General features: G+C 35.6%; 1 protein-coding gene across 1 annotated transcript in view; it reads right to left on the reverse strand.

Annotated features, from left to right (window-relative positions):
* The window catches only part of FARP1 (FERM, ARH/RhoGEF and pleckstrin domain protein 1), a 324,700-nt gene that overhangs the window by 267,304 nt on the left and 38,792 nt on the right, over positions 1 to 18,604 (reverse strand). Inside the window, exon 2 of the mRNA XM_044670555.1 lies at positions 1,510 to 1,701. Within this exon, the coding sequence (XP_044526490.1) occupies positions 1,510 to 1,680 (171 nt within the window). The 5' untranslated portion in view covers positions 1,681 to 1,701. The remainder of the gene's footprint in view (positions 1 to 1,509; positions 1,702 to 18,604) is intronic.

An 18,604-nucleotide genomic window follows, 5' to 3' on the forward strand; every position in this document is an offset into this window, starting at 1 on the left:
TGATGGTCAGCCTTCTGGTGAGGAATAAAATCATGAGTGAGGAAAAAAATAATTCCATTTCTATCCAGTTATATGTGTACTGTATGAAGGTTTTATAGGGGATGGAACCTGACATGCTGTAACCCTCTCTTACTTATAACAGTATATACATATGAACACATATATACAGAAAAAAAAATGAAACCACAGTAGCTCATTTTAAGTGTTTCATTAATGACATTTTCTTCTTTAGAAACTTACAAACTATGAAACCTGTTTCCAAATGCTGCTGAGATAGTCAGATACCTTCCTTTTTTAAAAAAAAGAGAGACCAAAAACAATTTTGGGGAGGAAGTGATTGTGCCATAAAAATAAAAGGCATTAGTAAAATATTCTTAAAGTAAAAAAAATACATTTCCTATAGATGGTCTCTTTTTAAAAATGACACGCATATCTCTATCACTTTTTTTTTTAAACCCTTACCTTCTGTCTTGAAGTCATGTATTGGCTCCAAGGCAGAAGAGTGGTAAGGGTAGGCAATGGGGATCAAGTGACTTGCCCAGGGTCACAGAGCTGGGAAGTGTCTGAGGTCAGATCTGAACCTGGAACCTCCCATCTCTAGGCCTGGTTCTCAATCCACTGAGCTACCCAGCTGCCCCCCTCTATCACTTTCCAATGTCCCTCACTCAGTAATGAAATTAGATATTTGCAGATACAAAGAAACTGTCACTTTTTAAACTATTGCACACTCTCTTAGATAGAAATATCTATCGTCTAAGCTCACAATTTCTTGATTCAGAGCTGCAGGAGAAAACAGTCCAATGCTTATTTAGTGCACTTATCACACACAGCAGCATTTGATAAATGATGTAAACTGAATTCACAACAAAACATCATTTAACACGGTTTATTAGTTTAGAATTTTGGTTAGCAATTCATAAAAGTCACGATATTTGCATAAATAGGAAATACCAAAAGTAAATATCTTAATAATAAACCTGTCTGGAAACTAATAGTAATGCCTTCCCTTCACCTTTAAAAAAAAAAACTATAGAAAACACTAATGTTCTCAAATGTCTAATCGTAATAGGTAATTTGCTGCAATATATCCTAAAGTTTTAATAGATTACATAGCTTTATTCATCATACTTGGAAGTTTCCATATCCTTGACAGATTTTCATTTCAAAATAGAAAATGAGAAACTTACCAAGGCTTTCTACACTGTACATTAAAAAGGCAGTGTTATACAAAACTCTTCTTAGAGTTCTTTTCCCTCTTTATATGGCTACTCTTTGCCTTCTAACAGTATATATAGTCTCAGACTTCCATAAAACGTTTCAGAAATGGGTCAGAACAAATGAACAAGTAGTCCTGTCACTGCGCACATATACAGAATGTGGAAAACCTGCCCACTCTTTCCAGATCCTATCCTTCTCACTAATCTAGTATTTGATTATCACCACAACTACCACCAACACCATCACACAAAAAGGTATATAATGGAGTCAACATATTTGCCAGCAACTTACTGGAACTTCAAATGCTTCCTGGGTATCATCCAGCATCTGAATTTTAATGGAAATAAGTTTTCCTGGTGGTGCTGTGGGCAACTTCTGTCCATGTTCCAATGTACTGATCCCAGCATTCTCAGGAGCTCCTAATCGTGATCCTGGGGTTGGCTTTTGCTCTATTTCACCCATGTTTAAAGTAACCTATAATATCTGGGAAGGAGGAAAAAAGAAAAGAAAAACTGTATCAGAAGAGCACATTCTCTTTCTTTTAATCATTTCATTATAATTGTCACCATTTATAATTTTTTTTTGCCAGAATTACTGCACATTATGGAAAGTCAGGCCCTCAGTTTCCAGGATGCTACCTGTGAGGCAAGTCAACTACTTTTTAACAGAATCACAAATGTGTTATTAGGAAATCTAGAATTCAAAGGTAGAAGAGTTATTGAGATCCAATTATCTTTAAATTTTGCTTAATAGTATATTCTAGAGATTAACCATTTTTCTGTTGAATATAGTATTCCTTTTTTTAAAAATTCACTTTTAGCTTAATTATCCACAATATATTTCCCAAAAATTCTTGGGTTTCCCCTCCATTCATGTATGCATTCAACAAGTATTTATTAAATATCTACTATTTACGCTATCTACATCCAGAGACAGAACTGTGGGAGTAGAAACACAGAAGAAAAAAACAACTATTTTGATCACATGGGTCAATGGAGATATGATTGGGGATGTAGATTCTAAACGATGACCCCAGTACAAATATCAATAATATGGAAATAGGTCTTGATCAATGACACATGTAAAACCCAGTGGAATTGTTCATTGGCTATGGGAGGGGAGTGGGAGAAGGGGAAGGAAAGAACATGAATCATGTAATCATGGAAAAATTTTCTTAATCAATTAAACAAAATTAAAAAAATAAATGAATAGATAGAGAGATAAATAGATAGCTACTATTTGTCCATTGCCAAAACTGTGGGGTTTACAAGATACAAAATATCATGCAATTCTTGCCCTCAACAAGCTTTAAATATGGTTATGGAGGACATACACATGAAAAATTCAAACCAGTTTAAGGCTGAGTCAAAGTTTATAATAGGACAAACAATGAGTTTTTAGTGATGGAAAGAAAGGGAAAATCGGTAATCTAGAGAAGTGAAGAAATGCTTTATAAGAAGGTGGGGATTAAGCTGGATATTATTGTTGTTCAGTTGAGTCCAACTCTTCTTGACCCCATTTGTGGTTTTCTTGGCAAAGATTCTAGAGTGGTTTGCCATTTCCTTCTCCAGCTCATTTTGTATATAAAAAACTGAGACAGAGTTAAGTGACTTGCTTGGGTTCACATAACTAGTAAACATTTGAGGTTAGATTTGAACTCAGGAAGATGAGTTTTCCTGACTCCATGCCTAACACTCTATCCACTGCACCACAAGCTGCTCAAAACTAGATATTAAAGAGTATATAAAAATGTAAAGAGATAGACAAATAGCTAAAAGTCTTTCTCCTGGATTATGGGATATATATATGATTCCCTCCTCCAGTAACACACTTATGTTTAATCAAAATTATTAACATTTTCTCCATTACTTTGTTAAGTCTAGCCAATCAACACAACTAACATATATGATTTGCAATTGGAGAGATAAATAGATAAAAAGTCTTTCTCTTAGATATCCATAAAACTCATTGTAGGTCCTAGAGGTATTACTATTATTTTATATATGAGGAAATAGACTTAGAGAGTTTAAGTGATTTTCTTATATTTACAGTTAAGTAATTGTCAAAGATGAGATTCAAACTCCAAATCTGTTAATGCTCTCCAATATCCCACAGGTCCTCTCCAACAAAAATGAACATAGTTTTCCAATCTTGGTGTCTCAGTTTTCTGTTTAACTAAGAAACTAGCTAAGACACATTCTGAAGTGGAAAAAAGCAATGGCCTAGCAATCAGAAGATTTATGCCCTCATATCACCTCTGAAATTAACTAATTTGTGCCCTTTGGTAAATCATTTTACTTCTACAAACTTCATTTTCTTCATCTGGAATATAAGAAAATCATCCGGTTGACATTCTAGATCTCTATATAGAATGAATGACAAGGAAGGAGATTAAAAAATAAACTAGGGCAGCTGGGTAGCTCAGTGGAGTGAGAGTCAGGCCTAGAGACAGGAGGTCCTAGGTTCAAACCCAGCCTCAGCCACTTCCCAGCTGTGTGACCCTGGGCAAGTCACTTGACCCCCATTGCCCACCCTTACCAATCTTCCACCTATGAGACAATACACCGAAGTACAAGGGTTTAAAAAATATATAAATAAATAAAAACAAAAAACAAGAAGTAAATTACCTAGGTACTGAGAGATTAGATGATTAACTGTGGTCATACCACCAATATATGCCAGAGATAAGACTTAATTTTAGATGATTCTATCTCTGAGGTTGGCTTTCTATCTACCAAACCATGATGCTTCTCATTTATCTTGTATGTATCCTGCATCTATTTGTCTTTAATATGTCTAGACTTTATGCATATACACACACATATAATATACATCAGCTCTGGAGAAAGTAAACTCTTTGAGGGAAGGGACTTTCTAACTTTTATAATTTGTACTCACACTGTTTGAAACATAGCATTTACTAAATNNAGATAAAGAAATCAAAACTATCAATAAGCACATGAGAAAGTGTTCTAAATCTCTAATAATTAGAAAAATGCAAATCAAAACAACTCTGAGGTATCACCTCACACCTAGCAGATTGGCTAAAATGATAGCAGGAAAGAGTAATGAATGTTGGAGGAGATGTGGCAAAATTGGGACATTAATACCTAGCTGGTGGAGTTGTGAACTGATCCAGCCATTCTGGATGGCAATTTGGAACTATGCTCGAAGGGCTATAAAAGATTGCCTGCCCTTTGATCCAGCCATACCATTGTTGGGTTTGTAACCCAAAGAGATCACAGATAAACAGACTTGTAAGAAAATATTTATAGCCGAGTTTTTTGTGGTGGCAAAAAACTGGAAAATAAGAGTATGCCCTTCAATTGAGGAATGGCTGAACAAATTGTGGTATATGCTAGTGATGGAATACTATTGTACTCAAAGGAATAATAAACTGGAGGAATTCCATGGGAATTGAAATGACCTCCAGGAATTGATGCAGAGTGAAAGAAGCAGAGCCAGGAGAACATTGTACAAAGAGACTAATACACTATGGTAAAATCGAATATAATGGGCTTCTGTACTAGCAGCAAAGCAATGACCCAGGACAATTCTGAGGAACTTATGAGAAAGAACACTATCCACATTCAGAGGAAGAACTGCAGGAGTGGAAACACAGAAGAAAAGCAACTGCTTGAACACATGGGTTGAGGTGGACATGATTGGGGATGTAGACTCTAAACTACTACACCAATGCAACTATCAACAATTTGGAACTAGGTCTTGATCGATGCCACATGTTAAAACCAGTGGAAATGCATGTTGGGGGGGGGGGGGTTAGGGGGTGAAGAGGAAAGTAAGAACATGAATCATGTAACCATGGATAAATTTTCTAAAAAATAAAAATTATTAAATAAAAAAATATTCCTGGAAAAAAAAAAAAGATGGATTGATCAACTGGGTCAAAGAGTAGGAAGTAAACCTTTAGATACTTAAAGACAACAAAGTTAATGTCACTTTTCTTCTCTTCAAGAAAAATCCATTTATTTCATCTTATTTCCACTATCTTATTGTTTAATCCTTGTTTGGCCTCCCTTGAGGTTTCTCTCACTTCTTCATATTTCTCAATTCAAGCTTTATAAAAACAGACCAAGGCATAGTTTCTCTCACATCCCAAGGTTACAGTAACAAAATAAAAAAGATTACTGTCTGAAGAATTAAGTAGCCAGGAGCCTTACTCAACAAAGCCTTCTAGACAAATCTTGAAATGTTGTGAACTATACTAAGCACATCCATAACTTCCTTAAAAAAGAAGGAAGGAAGGAAGGAAGGAAGGAAGGAAGGAAGGAAGGAAGGAAGGAAGGAAGGAAGGCAGACATAGATTATTGGGGTCTCCAGTTAGTAGTTCAGAATTGATGTTCAGAAACGAGAAGGTTCAGAATTTCACTCTACGCTTCAATCCTATCTCTTCATTCTTATCATTCTAAACTTCAAACATTCCTTCTCCCTCACTCTACTGCCCAGTTAGTTTCAAAAGGCTCTGGCTACCACTTCTTAAAAGGTACTTCTTTTTATCTGACAAAAAGGGAGTCTGCCTATCATCTAAATAATGTCTGCTACTACTTAGTAACCCCTTCATCATCTCCTATCAAAGTTGACCTTTAAAGGCAATATGCTATATCTAAACACCTAGTTAAGGATCAATCTTTTAGGGGAAATTGCTTTTCTTAAATGTTACTCTAGTCAGAGAATCATAAGATTCAGAACTAGAAGCTTACAAAGCCATCAAAGCAAACCCTTTCTTTTTACAGATTAAAAAAAATGAAAATCAGAGGGGATCAAGTGACTTGTCTTAAGTTCAAATTTTGACTCTAAATATCAACTCCATCTCCTCCCCTCACAATATTATTAAAGGCTTTCTTATGAGTCCTGGGCTACTCATTTTGGTGCAGGTATGGGAGAGATTGATTCAGACATGTGTTTTCATTTATATGAGGAATTCTCAGAGGGTAAACTCCCTCCATCAACACAGGTCAGAGGCATAGATCAACTTTCAGAGTTGCCTGGGTCACTTCCCAGAATGATCTGCCCATGGTCACAGAATCATGAACTGACCATAGGCCTAGAACCCAAGTATTTCTGACTTGTATTCATGACTTCTAGGCAACTTTCAGATCACCCATAGTATTTATTTGGGTAATTTCACCATTCTTTTTACTTTTCAGAGTAACTCACATGTGATATGGCATAAATAAAGGGTAAAAATGCAAACCTACAAAAACTAGGGGGCAGCTGGGTAGGCTCTGTGGTTTGAGAGCCAGGCCTAGACACAGAATGTTCTGAGTTCAAATCTGGTCTCAGACGCTTCCTAGCTGTGTAACCCTGGGCAAGTCACTTAAACCCCATTGCCTAGCCCTTATGACTCATCTGCCTTAGAACCAATACATAATATTGATTCTAAGATGGAAAGTAAGAGTAAAAAAAAAAAGAATATAAAAACTCTACAGGGAAATTTTCCAAATTAATCTCACCACAGTATATTTTGGGCCTTGAAATATATTGAATCTAAAAATATTTAACTTCATGGTCAAGATCATCAGATTCTTAGGGGATTGAGGGCACATTAGTTAGATGTATAGTTAGCGCACAAGCAAAAGGTATTTGTGAAGAGGTATTTGTGAAAAAATAAAACCACAAGACTGAAGTCTGGGCTCTGATCTTTCTCTCTTTAACTTTGCCTATCTTTCTTTAAAGGGAATAGGAGTATATATGAATGTGCAAAGGGGAGAAAGAAATCCAAGAGTTGTGAGAGTTAATTTGGCATACCTCTTATTGGGTGTGGGCAGAGCTGCTGGACTGAGAAAACTTTGTGTGTTTAGGGGAGTTAAGAGTTGAGAATGGATTGCAAGAAGGCAAGCCCTAGCCTGAAACAGGAATCCTTAGAATAGAAAGACACCTTTGCTGAATTGGGAACAGGGGAAGCCCCTTCTGTATGGCTGAGTAGAAAAGATATTCTCTTACAGAAAGAACCCTTGTTCTCACTAAGAGGAATAGCATTTAGGAAACTACTCTAGGCTTTGACTTCAGTTAGCATGGGCAAAAGGCAAAGAGGTAGAAAAAGAAAGGAATCCATTATCAAGGAAAGAACAGCAGAATAAGCAGCCATTCTCAGAGAAAGGAAAGGACTGGCATGCTCCTCCTGATCAATGATTACTTGCAGAGAAACTCTGAACCTGCCATATTATTATAAACAGCTCCCTTGTTAATTTATATTACATTAGACTGAAATTGAGTAAGAGGAAAATGGAAATTGACACATGGTTGATCCCATTCTGAAGAGTCCTAATCAATAAGTATTTACTAGTCAGTCAATGGGCTAAAAGTTGGGACCACAAAAAAAAAAAAAAAAAAAAAAATGCCCTCAAGAAGCTAACATTCTAAAAGGAGAGACAACATGTACATATATAGGTAAAAATAAAATACAAATAAAAAATACAAAATCTCTACTTTTATCTAAAACAGGAAGCATCACAGTTGGGCCCTTTAAGATCACTAACCCATCATTTCCACAAGTGCACAAAAAAACACAAATTGTATGACTATCAAATTTTCCACACCATCAGTACTAATATTAAGGATTGTAGTTCTGGAACTCTTGAGATCATCTGGTTGGCTTCCTCATTTTTACCAAGGAATTACAAATTCAACAAACATTTATGAAACTCCTGTTATGGGTAAAGCCCTGGGTTGGGCACTAGGGACAAAAAGTTGAAAATGAAACCATCTTAACTTTAAGGTGTTTATATTTCACTAAAAAAAAAATAGTATATGAGTAATGTAAATACAAAATGACCCAAGAGAATGAGAAAGCTAGTAACTGGATGATGAATTAAGGTGTACTTTAAGTAAACCAAAGATTCTCTAGGCTAGAGGTGAGGAGGAAGTACAATCAGGAAATGGGACCAGAGAGGTTGAAGATGTAATGCTTTACTGCTGGGGGGGGGGGGGGGGGAACGGGATACCTCTTAATTATGGTCTCAAAAATATAGGCTATTCAAATAGTTCTGTGTTAGATTCAAACTAAATTAAATCAATTTTAAGATAAGCTCTTACAGAAAAAGAAAAAAAAGTAATCTATTTGAAGTTATAGGCATGTCAACGTGGAATCTAGAGACCCCAAACTTGTGGCTTAGAGAGATCTGATGAACCCCAAGTTTTAGAAATAGCTTGTAGGCTGGAGACCCCCAAAGCTAGTCCTTCCCTGTTTCTGTGAGGATCCACCCTGAAAGGGAATCTCAGGCTAGCAGTGGCAGACTGAATAATGGACCCCAGGGTAAATGCTAAATACCCTTTTGTCTTAGGTAGTCTAGCCAGTGTATCAAAGACCCAGTCCCAGGAAGGCACACCTGGGCAGGGACCATCCTTTAGTATCCATTGTGTAAGCAGCCCCTTCCCTAGGGTAAGCAGCCCCTTCCCTTACACCCTAGCCTCTGGCTAGCATTCCTTTCCCAAGCTAGATGGTCCCATCCTTACCAATATAACGTCAATCATCTTTCCCAGCCCCTGGATCTTCCTAAATGGTATATAAGTTCCCCAATTTCCTTTGTTCTTTGGAGACGTCATCTAGTGCGATGGCACTCCCAGGGGGGTCAGGGAGCAGAGCAAAGCAGTGTTCAATTCTTGGATTCTGCACAAGGCGCAGCTCTGCAAAAGAGGCCAGGTAGCCCTAATCCCCCGTTCCCTTGATTAAAGAGTGGTTTTATGACTATTTAATAGTTCTGTGTTTTTTAAAAGTTAACAGGCAGAATAATGATTTGAGATCCAGAAGCAGTCTCAAATATACTTTGGAGATACAGAGGTGAGAGAAAATTCACCACTATGTGAGGATGACCATCCACTCACACTTTCTTGTTAACAATGCGGGGAGAAGAGAGAACAAATAACAAAAACTACTAACTTAACTGAATTTTCTTTCTTTTTTAGGAACCTTAGTCAAACCTGATTTATCTGAGCTCTAGAGAAACACTTTGAAGAAAGTGGATAGACTAGAGCAGTGTGGAGAAGAACAACAGTTAAAGCTGCAGGGCAGACTCTGTTTTGACTACTCATAGAGACTCAGATAAGGCATTTTAAAGAATGTTCAGAGACTATTATCAGTTGGAGTCACAATTTCAAAAGGTCTCTGGACAGAAGAAAAATCTACTAAGGCATCATGCTTTTTGGGTGGTTCAGCAAACTTTAAAATTTCACTATTTTTACTCCCAACTAGAGATTTCATTAGTTTAAGGAACTCCCCTAAAGAAAACTCCCTCTATCAATGCAAATTAACAACTGATCAGCAACTTGAATTACAATAGAGATACCTAGAGGCAGGGAGAGTTTAAGCAATTTGCCCAGTGACTGAGCCATTTATAATATGCCCTAGAGCCTATATCTTCCAGGCATTCTATCTATTACTCAGCCTCTAGAATTACATCTCAAATATCATAACAAGGCCAAAACTGAAGACTAATATAAAGTGTTCCAAAAGTCCTCATGCAATTTTAAGCTATTAAATAGCTATTAAAGCTATTTAAGTTTTAAGTTCTATTATTAAAGCACTGTGTGATATAGTGGAAAGTGTTGGACCTGAAGGTGGGTACACTAGCATTTTAATCTCACTTTTGGTACTACCTCTATAAACAAATTGCTTAACCTCCATGAGCCTGTTTCCCCATCTTTATGTAAAAATAACTACCTGTAATAATCTATATCTTATTAAGTAGTGAGGCTCAAATGGATACCATATAAAACACATCACAAACCTCAAAAAGGTGATATAAATAAGAGCTGTTATTATTGATTCAAGTTTCACTAAAGGTCACTTTATGATGATTCCGGTATTACAAAGTTAAACTCTAACCAATAGAGTTTGGGTTGTTGTTTTATTTGCTTTGTTTTGTTTTGTTTTAGCCAAAAAAATGGATAATTTTAATTAAGGAAAATGTATACTTAAAAAGAGAACACTTTTCCAACACAGAAATACTTAGATTTTCAAGAAAAATAGCCATTTTTATAAAAAGCAATGTTAGGACTATGTAAGTACGGTTTTCTTCTACTTAACATCATAGTATACCTAGAGCCATATGAAACCCAAAAGACCTACTTTCCATTTTACAATTGAGGTCAAGTGAGGTCACATAGCTAACAAAAATAGAATGCAAGATTCAAACACATCTTCCTGACTCAAAGTTCACAGATGCTTTGCCATATATAGTGACTCATTTTTACCTATTCATTAAAATAGGACCTCTTTCATGGAACACTTGGTTAATCCAACTTTAATTACCCTGTATATTCACAAGTAACAAAATTTAATTTCTTTTTAAAATATTCTATACCATATTCAAGATGTGTTCCTTTGGATTGCATCATTAGCCAATGTGTAATGACTACACATTGTAATGATATAGAGTCTTGAGTTAGGTCATGTAGGCACATTTAAAAGAGTGTAAGACATGGTGCTTATATTGAAGTGGCTTCTAATACACTTAGGGAAACAGAAAAGGTATGGGAAAATGTGCTGACTGATGTAAGCTACTCAAAATGTATCTGTTACTCTAAGTGCTAAATAATACATATAATGGTTGGTATAGGACTTTGGAGGAAAATGTTACTGTTAGGCAACAGTCAAGAAAAGAGGTAGGGAAAGAAGCTCCATAAAGAAAGGGATACTTTCTTGTCTAAATTTTATATCTCTCCCAGTGTCTAAACTCTTAATAAATGTTTGTCAGGATCAGTGGTTCCCAAACTTTTTTGGCCTACCACCCCCTTTCCAGAAAAATATTACTTAGCTCCGCCTGTCACATTCTATCACTGCCCCCTTACAGTTATTCACCACCCCCAAATGCACCTGTGGCCATCACCACCCCCATTAGATTGCTGCAGCACCTACCGAGGGCGGTGGTGCCCAATTTGGGAATTGCTGGTCAAGATGAACTAAAAAATAAGATAACCAAGGGAGAAGAGAGAGCGCATTGCAAACAGAGGAGGATAATGTAAGTCAAAAGGCTGTAACAGTGGCAAGGAATACAGTATGTCTAACTATAAGATCAGGCTGGCTGGAACAGATTTTAACAGAAGTCAGCAATGGAGAGGTAGATAGGGATCAAACCGTGTGGGGTTTTCATTATCAGGTTAACTTAGATTTTATCCTCAGAAGAATAAGAAGAATTGGTAGGACTTGATGACAGAATGTGAGAGAAAATGCAGGAAGAAGAAACAAGGATAAAACCCCTAAGGTGCTACTAAGCATCAGTGATGAATGATTAGGAAAAGAAAGTCAATGTAACAGACAATAAGTATTTATTAAATATGTTCTATGTGCTGGGCACTATACTGCATGCTAATGATACACACACCAAACAAGAGAGTTTCTGCCTCAAGAAGCTCATAATCTAAATTTGTAAACAGTAATTATTATAGAGGTCTAGGGAAGAAAGAGGTTCTAGAAGGAAGGGTTGGTAAATAATTATCAAATGTTGAAATAAAACACAAACAACAATTAGCTGGGGGAGGATTAGATTTGGCAAGAAATCATGAGAGACCTTGAAACATAAATTTTAGTGGTGTGGTATAGTAAAGAAAACAAGTTATAAAAAGGTTGCTGATGATGGAAAAAGGATGGGGATTCAAGGGGCAGCAGATTTGAAGATCTTCTCAAAAATTAGAACAAATTGATAAGGTTTTATCATAATCATCACAACTTCCAACACAGATAAAATAAAAAATGATAATTTTCCAAGGTAAGAATAAGTCCCATTCCACAAGGATTGTTTCTCCCAATCCCCTAACAAAAACATAAGACATACATACAATCTGGTAGCTCCCAGTTCTGCAGGATAGTTATACTAGTTTATAAGCTAATATTTATTATTTAATCATTCACTCACTAATAGGTACTAAGACCTCCAATTATCCTTAGTCTGAAACGTATTTAAAATAAACAAGTAACATTTATTCTTGCAATATCCCCCAGAGAAAGCCTCATATTAAGAATTTTGCATGAAGCCTGGAGACATATTTAAGGTAAATCTACAATCATTCACCAGGCAGCTAGGTGGTGAATTGAATAGAATGCCAGACCTAGTCAGAAAGACTCATCTTCCTAAGTTCAAATCTAGAGCTTTCTTAGAACATTCTGTCTGTATTTCTCCCTTGCCCCCATTACACTCTTGTATTATATTTACATAGTGTGTCTCTACATAATACTCCTTTTTAAAAAATCTATAGTTCCTCAGCACCTAATACAGTGCCTCATGCCTAATAGGTACTTAATAAATGTTTATATACTAGAACAAACATAACAGCAACAGCTTACAAAGACTTAAAACTATGGAATCAAGATGAAAAAAATAATGAAGGCACACATTTGTCTTGGGAAAATTTTGGTTGTAAACTTTTCAAAGAGTGGCCTGCCTGTAAAGTGTTCCTATAGAGACAATCTCCAAGTGCAGAACAGACTCTGCAAAGGAATTTCTCTTATTCTATTCATGATTCATCTAATATTATGTACTCATATTTTCTGCACTGCAATTATAATCACTTTTATCACCATTCCCCTTCTACTATCCATACATATAGAGATACTTTGGGCCTCATCATTATTTCATGCTGCTTCACCTTGAAGACTTCACCTCTAATTCTGAGAGGTCCATAAACCATGTGTGCTAGAGTGGGTGACCAATCAGAATCAACTGACTGCCCCCTAGGCAGTATTATGAGAATCATCTATTGGGTTTAGGCATGCAAATTAGGAAGGAGGCACAGGAAGTGACACATAAGTGACCCCTTTAAAGAGAGGGAGTTGAGTGTGTGAGAGGTCTTCAGTGGAAGAGAGCCTCTGGTGAAGGACCTTTTATGGTATATGGAGAAGTGCTGGAATGCTGAGACCCTGGTGAGACTGCTTTAAATATCTTCTTTGAATTTCACGTGGTGAGTTTAAAGACTGATTGAATCTTCCTGAACTTCTCTTAAGAAATTTCATTTAGTAGACCCTGTGAATGAAGTTTGCTCCATTCATCTCCGGGGTTCTGGCCCTCTAACTCTAGGCTGAGGGTTGTTTAGATCTACTTAGATTAATTAGAGGATCATAGTAAATTACCTACTGAGTTAGATTCTTATTTCCTTATTTCCTCTCTCTTCTTAATTGTAAATAAATTTCCATAAAAGTCAATTTTGACTTGAGATTATTCTTAATTGAGGATTGATAATTGTTCAATCCTCTGGTGATCACCTTTTAATATATTGAACCCATAAAACCCCTTTTTCCTCCTTACAGTAGGCAACAATAAAGTCACAAAACTTCAACAAATACATGCACAACTGAAACCCTCACTATTGAAAAACAATCCTATTTTACATCTTTTATCAACTCCATTTTGCCATTCCCAACAATGGCTTTTCTAAAGGCTTTTCCATCTAAACTTTTTCCATTCTCCTCAAGGCAGTTTTTTTACTTCTGACTCTACTTTAAAAAAAATTGAAATTGATAACTCCTTCAAACCCCTTCCCTGATGTACTCAAGCTTGAATATCTGTATTTACTCACCTTCTCCCCCTTTCCTCCCATACCTTCTCACCAAGATTAAAACTTCTACCTGAGTCTTTTCATTGCCATATTTTTTGAAAAATTAGTATCCTTGACAAATGAACTTCAGACTATTAACAACTACATGAAAGATTGCTCCAAATCACTAAAAACAGAAACGTCAACCAAACAGCTTCATACCTAACAAACTGGTAAAGATGACAAAAGAAGGTAATGGTCGGTTTTTAAGGGACCATGAAAAAACTAGCATATTAAGACACTGTTGATTTTGTTGATGGGGATATGAATTATTCCAAACACTTGGAAAAACAATTGGAAAGTATAAGAAGAAAGTGAAAAATATGTCTATTCATTTGGTTTCCCAATCTTTCTCAATAGCATTAGACCTACATTTCCTACTGCTAGTTAGTCATCTCCATCTGAATGACCAAACAGTATTTCAATATCAATAGGCCCCAAATGAACTCTTCAGCTTTCTCCAAAAAAACTTTTTCCTATTCTTTACTTTTATATTCCTATTAAGGTTTCTACTTTTCTCCTAGTCGCTCAGGCAACAGTATTATCTTTGATTCTTCCTCTACTTCTAGTCACCTAGTTTAGATTCTACTTCCAAAATTTCTCTTAATGTTGTCTCCTTTTCATTCAGTCATCAACCTAGTTCAGGTGCTCATTAATTCATATCTAGATTATCATCACAGGCTTCCAACCCATTCTCCTGCCATCTTACAAAGTAATCTTCCTAATGCCAAGCTTATATTATTCTATTTCTTCAAAACTTTAAATGTTGTTCCAATAGCCATATAATAAAGTTCAAATGTAATAATTAGCATGGCACTCACAGCTTAACCTGAAGTGACTTCACCCGTGTGTGTGTAGAGCATAAGAATCCTGGGCAGCCAGCTGGCTTCTTTCCTTACCATCTCTTCATTCAACAATCAACTTGTTGAGAACAGAAACCATGTCTTATTTACTCTCGGATCTGTATGCAGGGCCCATCACAGTACCTTGCGCTTTGTAAAAGCTTAATAAATATTTGCTGGATTTCTGGATCAATATACATTAAAGCTACCATTTGGCCACTTCTAGTAACTGGCACTTGTACTCCTTTACAATACAATGAAAACTGATGTTCTTAGTTGCTCTTGGACACAATGTCCATCCTTTCAAATACTGATATTATCTTGATATGGCTATATGGCTGCAACTCAAAGAACACCAGAGTCTCAGGAGAATCAAAATTTTAGGTTATGTAAAGGAAAGATGCATGCAGGTGGGAGCATGTTACAAATAATTTGCATGATACATAACACAAATGATATCTTCATGCTTGAAAAGTGGGCCGGTCACATAGTGAAAATGAGGGATAATTAATAATTTGGATGTTGTCCTGATGATAAGAGGGAGAGAAAGAGAGAGAGAATCTTTAGCATGTTGAAAAGAACCTTAAAGGATAATTCAGCAAAGAATATGGATCAGAATCACAAAGAATGAGAAGGCATGGATGGGTCTTGATCCATCCAATATACTCATGGATGGATCAGTGCACAAGATCAGTGTAGCAAAGAATATGGATCAGAATCACAAAGAATGAGAAGGCATGGATGGGTCTTTTGATCCACACCAATATACTCATGGATGGATCAGTGCACAAGATGCACTGGAATGTATAATGACCCTGAAGATCCTAAAGTGCCTTCTGAATAAAAGAAATATATTTATTTTTAAAATTATAATTCAGTATGGTTTTAGTAGTGGGCATATTTATATAATTCTTAGAAAATGTGTAATCAGTTTATAAGATAAAGAAATACCGTAACAAAAATACTCAATTTATTCTATTTTCCAACCTCATCAGACAGCAGAAAATTTATTGCACAAAGAATAAGTTGCAGAGAAGTCTTAAATCAATAGTACCTAGTTGGGTGAATTCCCACCGTCTCAGGATCATCACAGAAGAAAAAAGATTAACATTTGGCACAGTAAATATGATTCATGTCAAAACCTCTGCAACCTATCTAAAATTACCACATCAGGCAAGAATGTAAAATCTATTTATTATGAAAGGCTTTTAAAGTTAGCCACATATTTACTTTAGGTGCTTCAAAGTTTAAGCAAATGTATATCTATATCACTGGACCTTCTCTAAATGAAGGAATGACTTAATAAGATATCATTCACATAATCAGGAGTGTGCAAAAGACAGAGATCCAATGTTAAGTGTTCAGTATGAACAGTCAAATAATTCATCATGAGCAATTACAATTCAGAAGCTGTCAAACTATAAATTAGGATTTTTTTGTCTAAACATAAGAAAGTAATGAAGAAAATGTTAATAATGCAGATTAAACTTAAAAGTATGTGTTGCGGTACTTTTTTTTTCAAGTGTCAGTTGTTAAACATTTACCAGCCCAGGATCCTATAACTTTCCTTCTTTATATTTATCCTCAGTAATGTATGCAGAAGAAATACCCTGGATCTAGAGTCAGAAGACTTAGTTTCAATCAATTCAACCAAAAGCCAAAAAGTATTTAGTATGCACCCATTTAGGGATAAAAGGGACTTTTATAGGATATGGGGAATCTAAACTCCTCATTTTATAGATGAGGAAACTAAGTTCCAGAGAAGTGATGACTTGCCCACAGTCACATAACAAATGAATATGAGTCTGGTGATCAATGTTAAGTATTGAAGATACAAAGACAAGAATCAGTCAATGACTACACAAAGTTTACATTGTATCAGAGAAAATTATATTACAAAATTATATCCATAAACATATATATGTAAATACATACATAAACAGTTATATACACATACATATTTTACATATACATATGAAATATAGACAAAACAAATACCAGCTAATTCTAGAGGAAAAAAACTACAGTAGCTGAGAGGATTAAAAAAAGGCTTCCCATAGAATAAAGTATTCATGCTGAATTTTAAAGGAAACTATTCATTCTAAAGGGCAGAGAAGAGAAAATGAATTCCAGGTATAAGGGGCAGCCAGAATAAATTAACAGGTGAGAGATGGAATGTTGTCTATGACCAGGGTGACCAATTGGGCTGAATCACAGAGCATGTGAAGGATAATAATGTATAAATGTTTTAGTAAAGCTAGGTGCTGAAGGGTTCTAACAAGCAGCAGAGTTTATATTCCATAGTACCAATGAAATTTACAGAGCAAGGAAATGACATGATTAGAGTGACTTTTTAGGAAAGTCATTTGTTGTTAATTGTGTAAGAGGATATACTGGAATGTATTAGAAAAGGGAGAGACTTGAAAGCTAAAACAATTAGGAGCAGGGTATTCCAAAAATCCAGGATAGGGAAAATGAAAGCCTGAAGTAGGATGGTGGCAATGTGACTTTAAGGCAAGAAGATGAATGTGAGAGAGAATATTGGAGTGGAACTGACAAAACTAGGCAACTAAATTAACATATATGAGGTAGAGAAGAATGAGGAATTAAGGGTGACTCCAAGATTGTAAACTTGGGTGAATGAAAGAACAACAGAACCATTTAATGATATGGGGAAGGGGAAGGAGGAAAGAAGGTGCTGAGTTCTGTTTTGGATATATTAAATTTGAGATGATTATGGGGCATCTAAGTCAAAACCTTCAGTAGACAGCTGGTGATAAGCAACTGAAGCTCAGGAGAAAGACTGAGAATAATCTGAAAGTCATCTGCATGATAAATGAACTTGGATTGATTACTTACTACTTGTGTGATCATGAAAATATCACTTCAGTTTTTTAGACTTTGTAAAATAAAGGGGTTGGACAAAATGACATTATAATTCTTTTGAGTATTAAATCAATCATCTTCTGATTCAAAAGAGTAATTATTTGAAGTAAAAGTTAGTTACATGGAAAAACCAGAGATAAATTGTTTCTCTATGAAGCTCAAAATTCTTACCTCTTATGACTCTATCTCAGTGGTTCCCAAACTTTTTTGGGAACCCCTTTTCAGAAAAAAGATTACTTAGCCCCCTGGAAATTAATTTTTTTTTAATTTTAATAACAATTAATAGGAAAGATAAATGCACCTGTGGCCATCACCGCCTCCCTGGATCACTGCAGCACCCACCAGGGGGCAGTAGCACCCACTTTGGGAATCATTGCTCCATCTGCCTCTATTTCTTGAAATATAAAATGAGAATAATAATGGCACCTACCTCCCCCAGAGCTGTGGTGAGGATTAAATGAGATAATATTTAGAAAGTGCTTAATACAGTGTTTGGCATGTAGTAGGTGCTCAATAAGTGTTTGTTCCCTTACTTCCTTCCATCATTTCCTGCTAAATTTATTCTTATAATCCTATGAACTTATAAACTGCTAAATATGCTGCCTATAATGGAAACGAAAATGGAAAATTCTGTATTGGGGGTAAAGACACTTTTAGCAACTGCTGATACTAAGGCTCTTAAGGTTAATTTATAAAAGTAATATAATATTCTGTGTTGGGAGATACTTTTACTATGTGAAAATACATAATTTATCTATTCCCCAGGATTCTATGTGATTGCTTTGTACATCCATATTTTCAAAAGCATACTTGCATTTTAGACAAATTAAGCAGATGACTACAATTTTGTTACAAGTCTAGGTCCTAACAACCCTAGAATTACAATAAATTTTAGAACAAAATCAAAAGATTGCAAAAATTAAAGCAAATATCAGATATCAAAAGCAACTGAACTGAAAAACCAGCCAAGAAGCAATGATTTTAAAAGCATTAGATTCTTAGAAAACCATGATTTTTTAAAAAGGCCTAGATACTCTATTTCAAGAACTTATAAATGAAAATTGCCCAGATCTTTTAGAACCAAAGGCTAGAGATAGAAAAAAAATCTA

This window comes from Gracilinanus agilis, chromosome 3, assembly GCF_016433145.1.
Source record: "Gracilinanus agilis isolate LMUSP501 chromosome 3, AgileGrace, whole genome shotgun sequence".
In the NCBI taxonomy this organism is placed as follows: Eukaryota; Metazoa; Chordata; class Mammalia; order Didelphimorphia; family Didelphidae; genus Gracilinanus; species Gracilinanus agilis.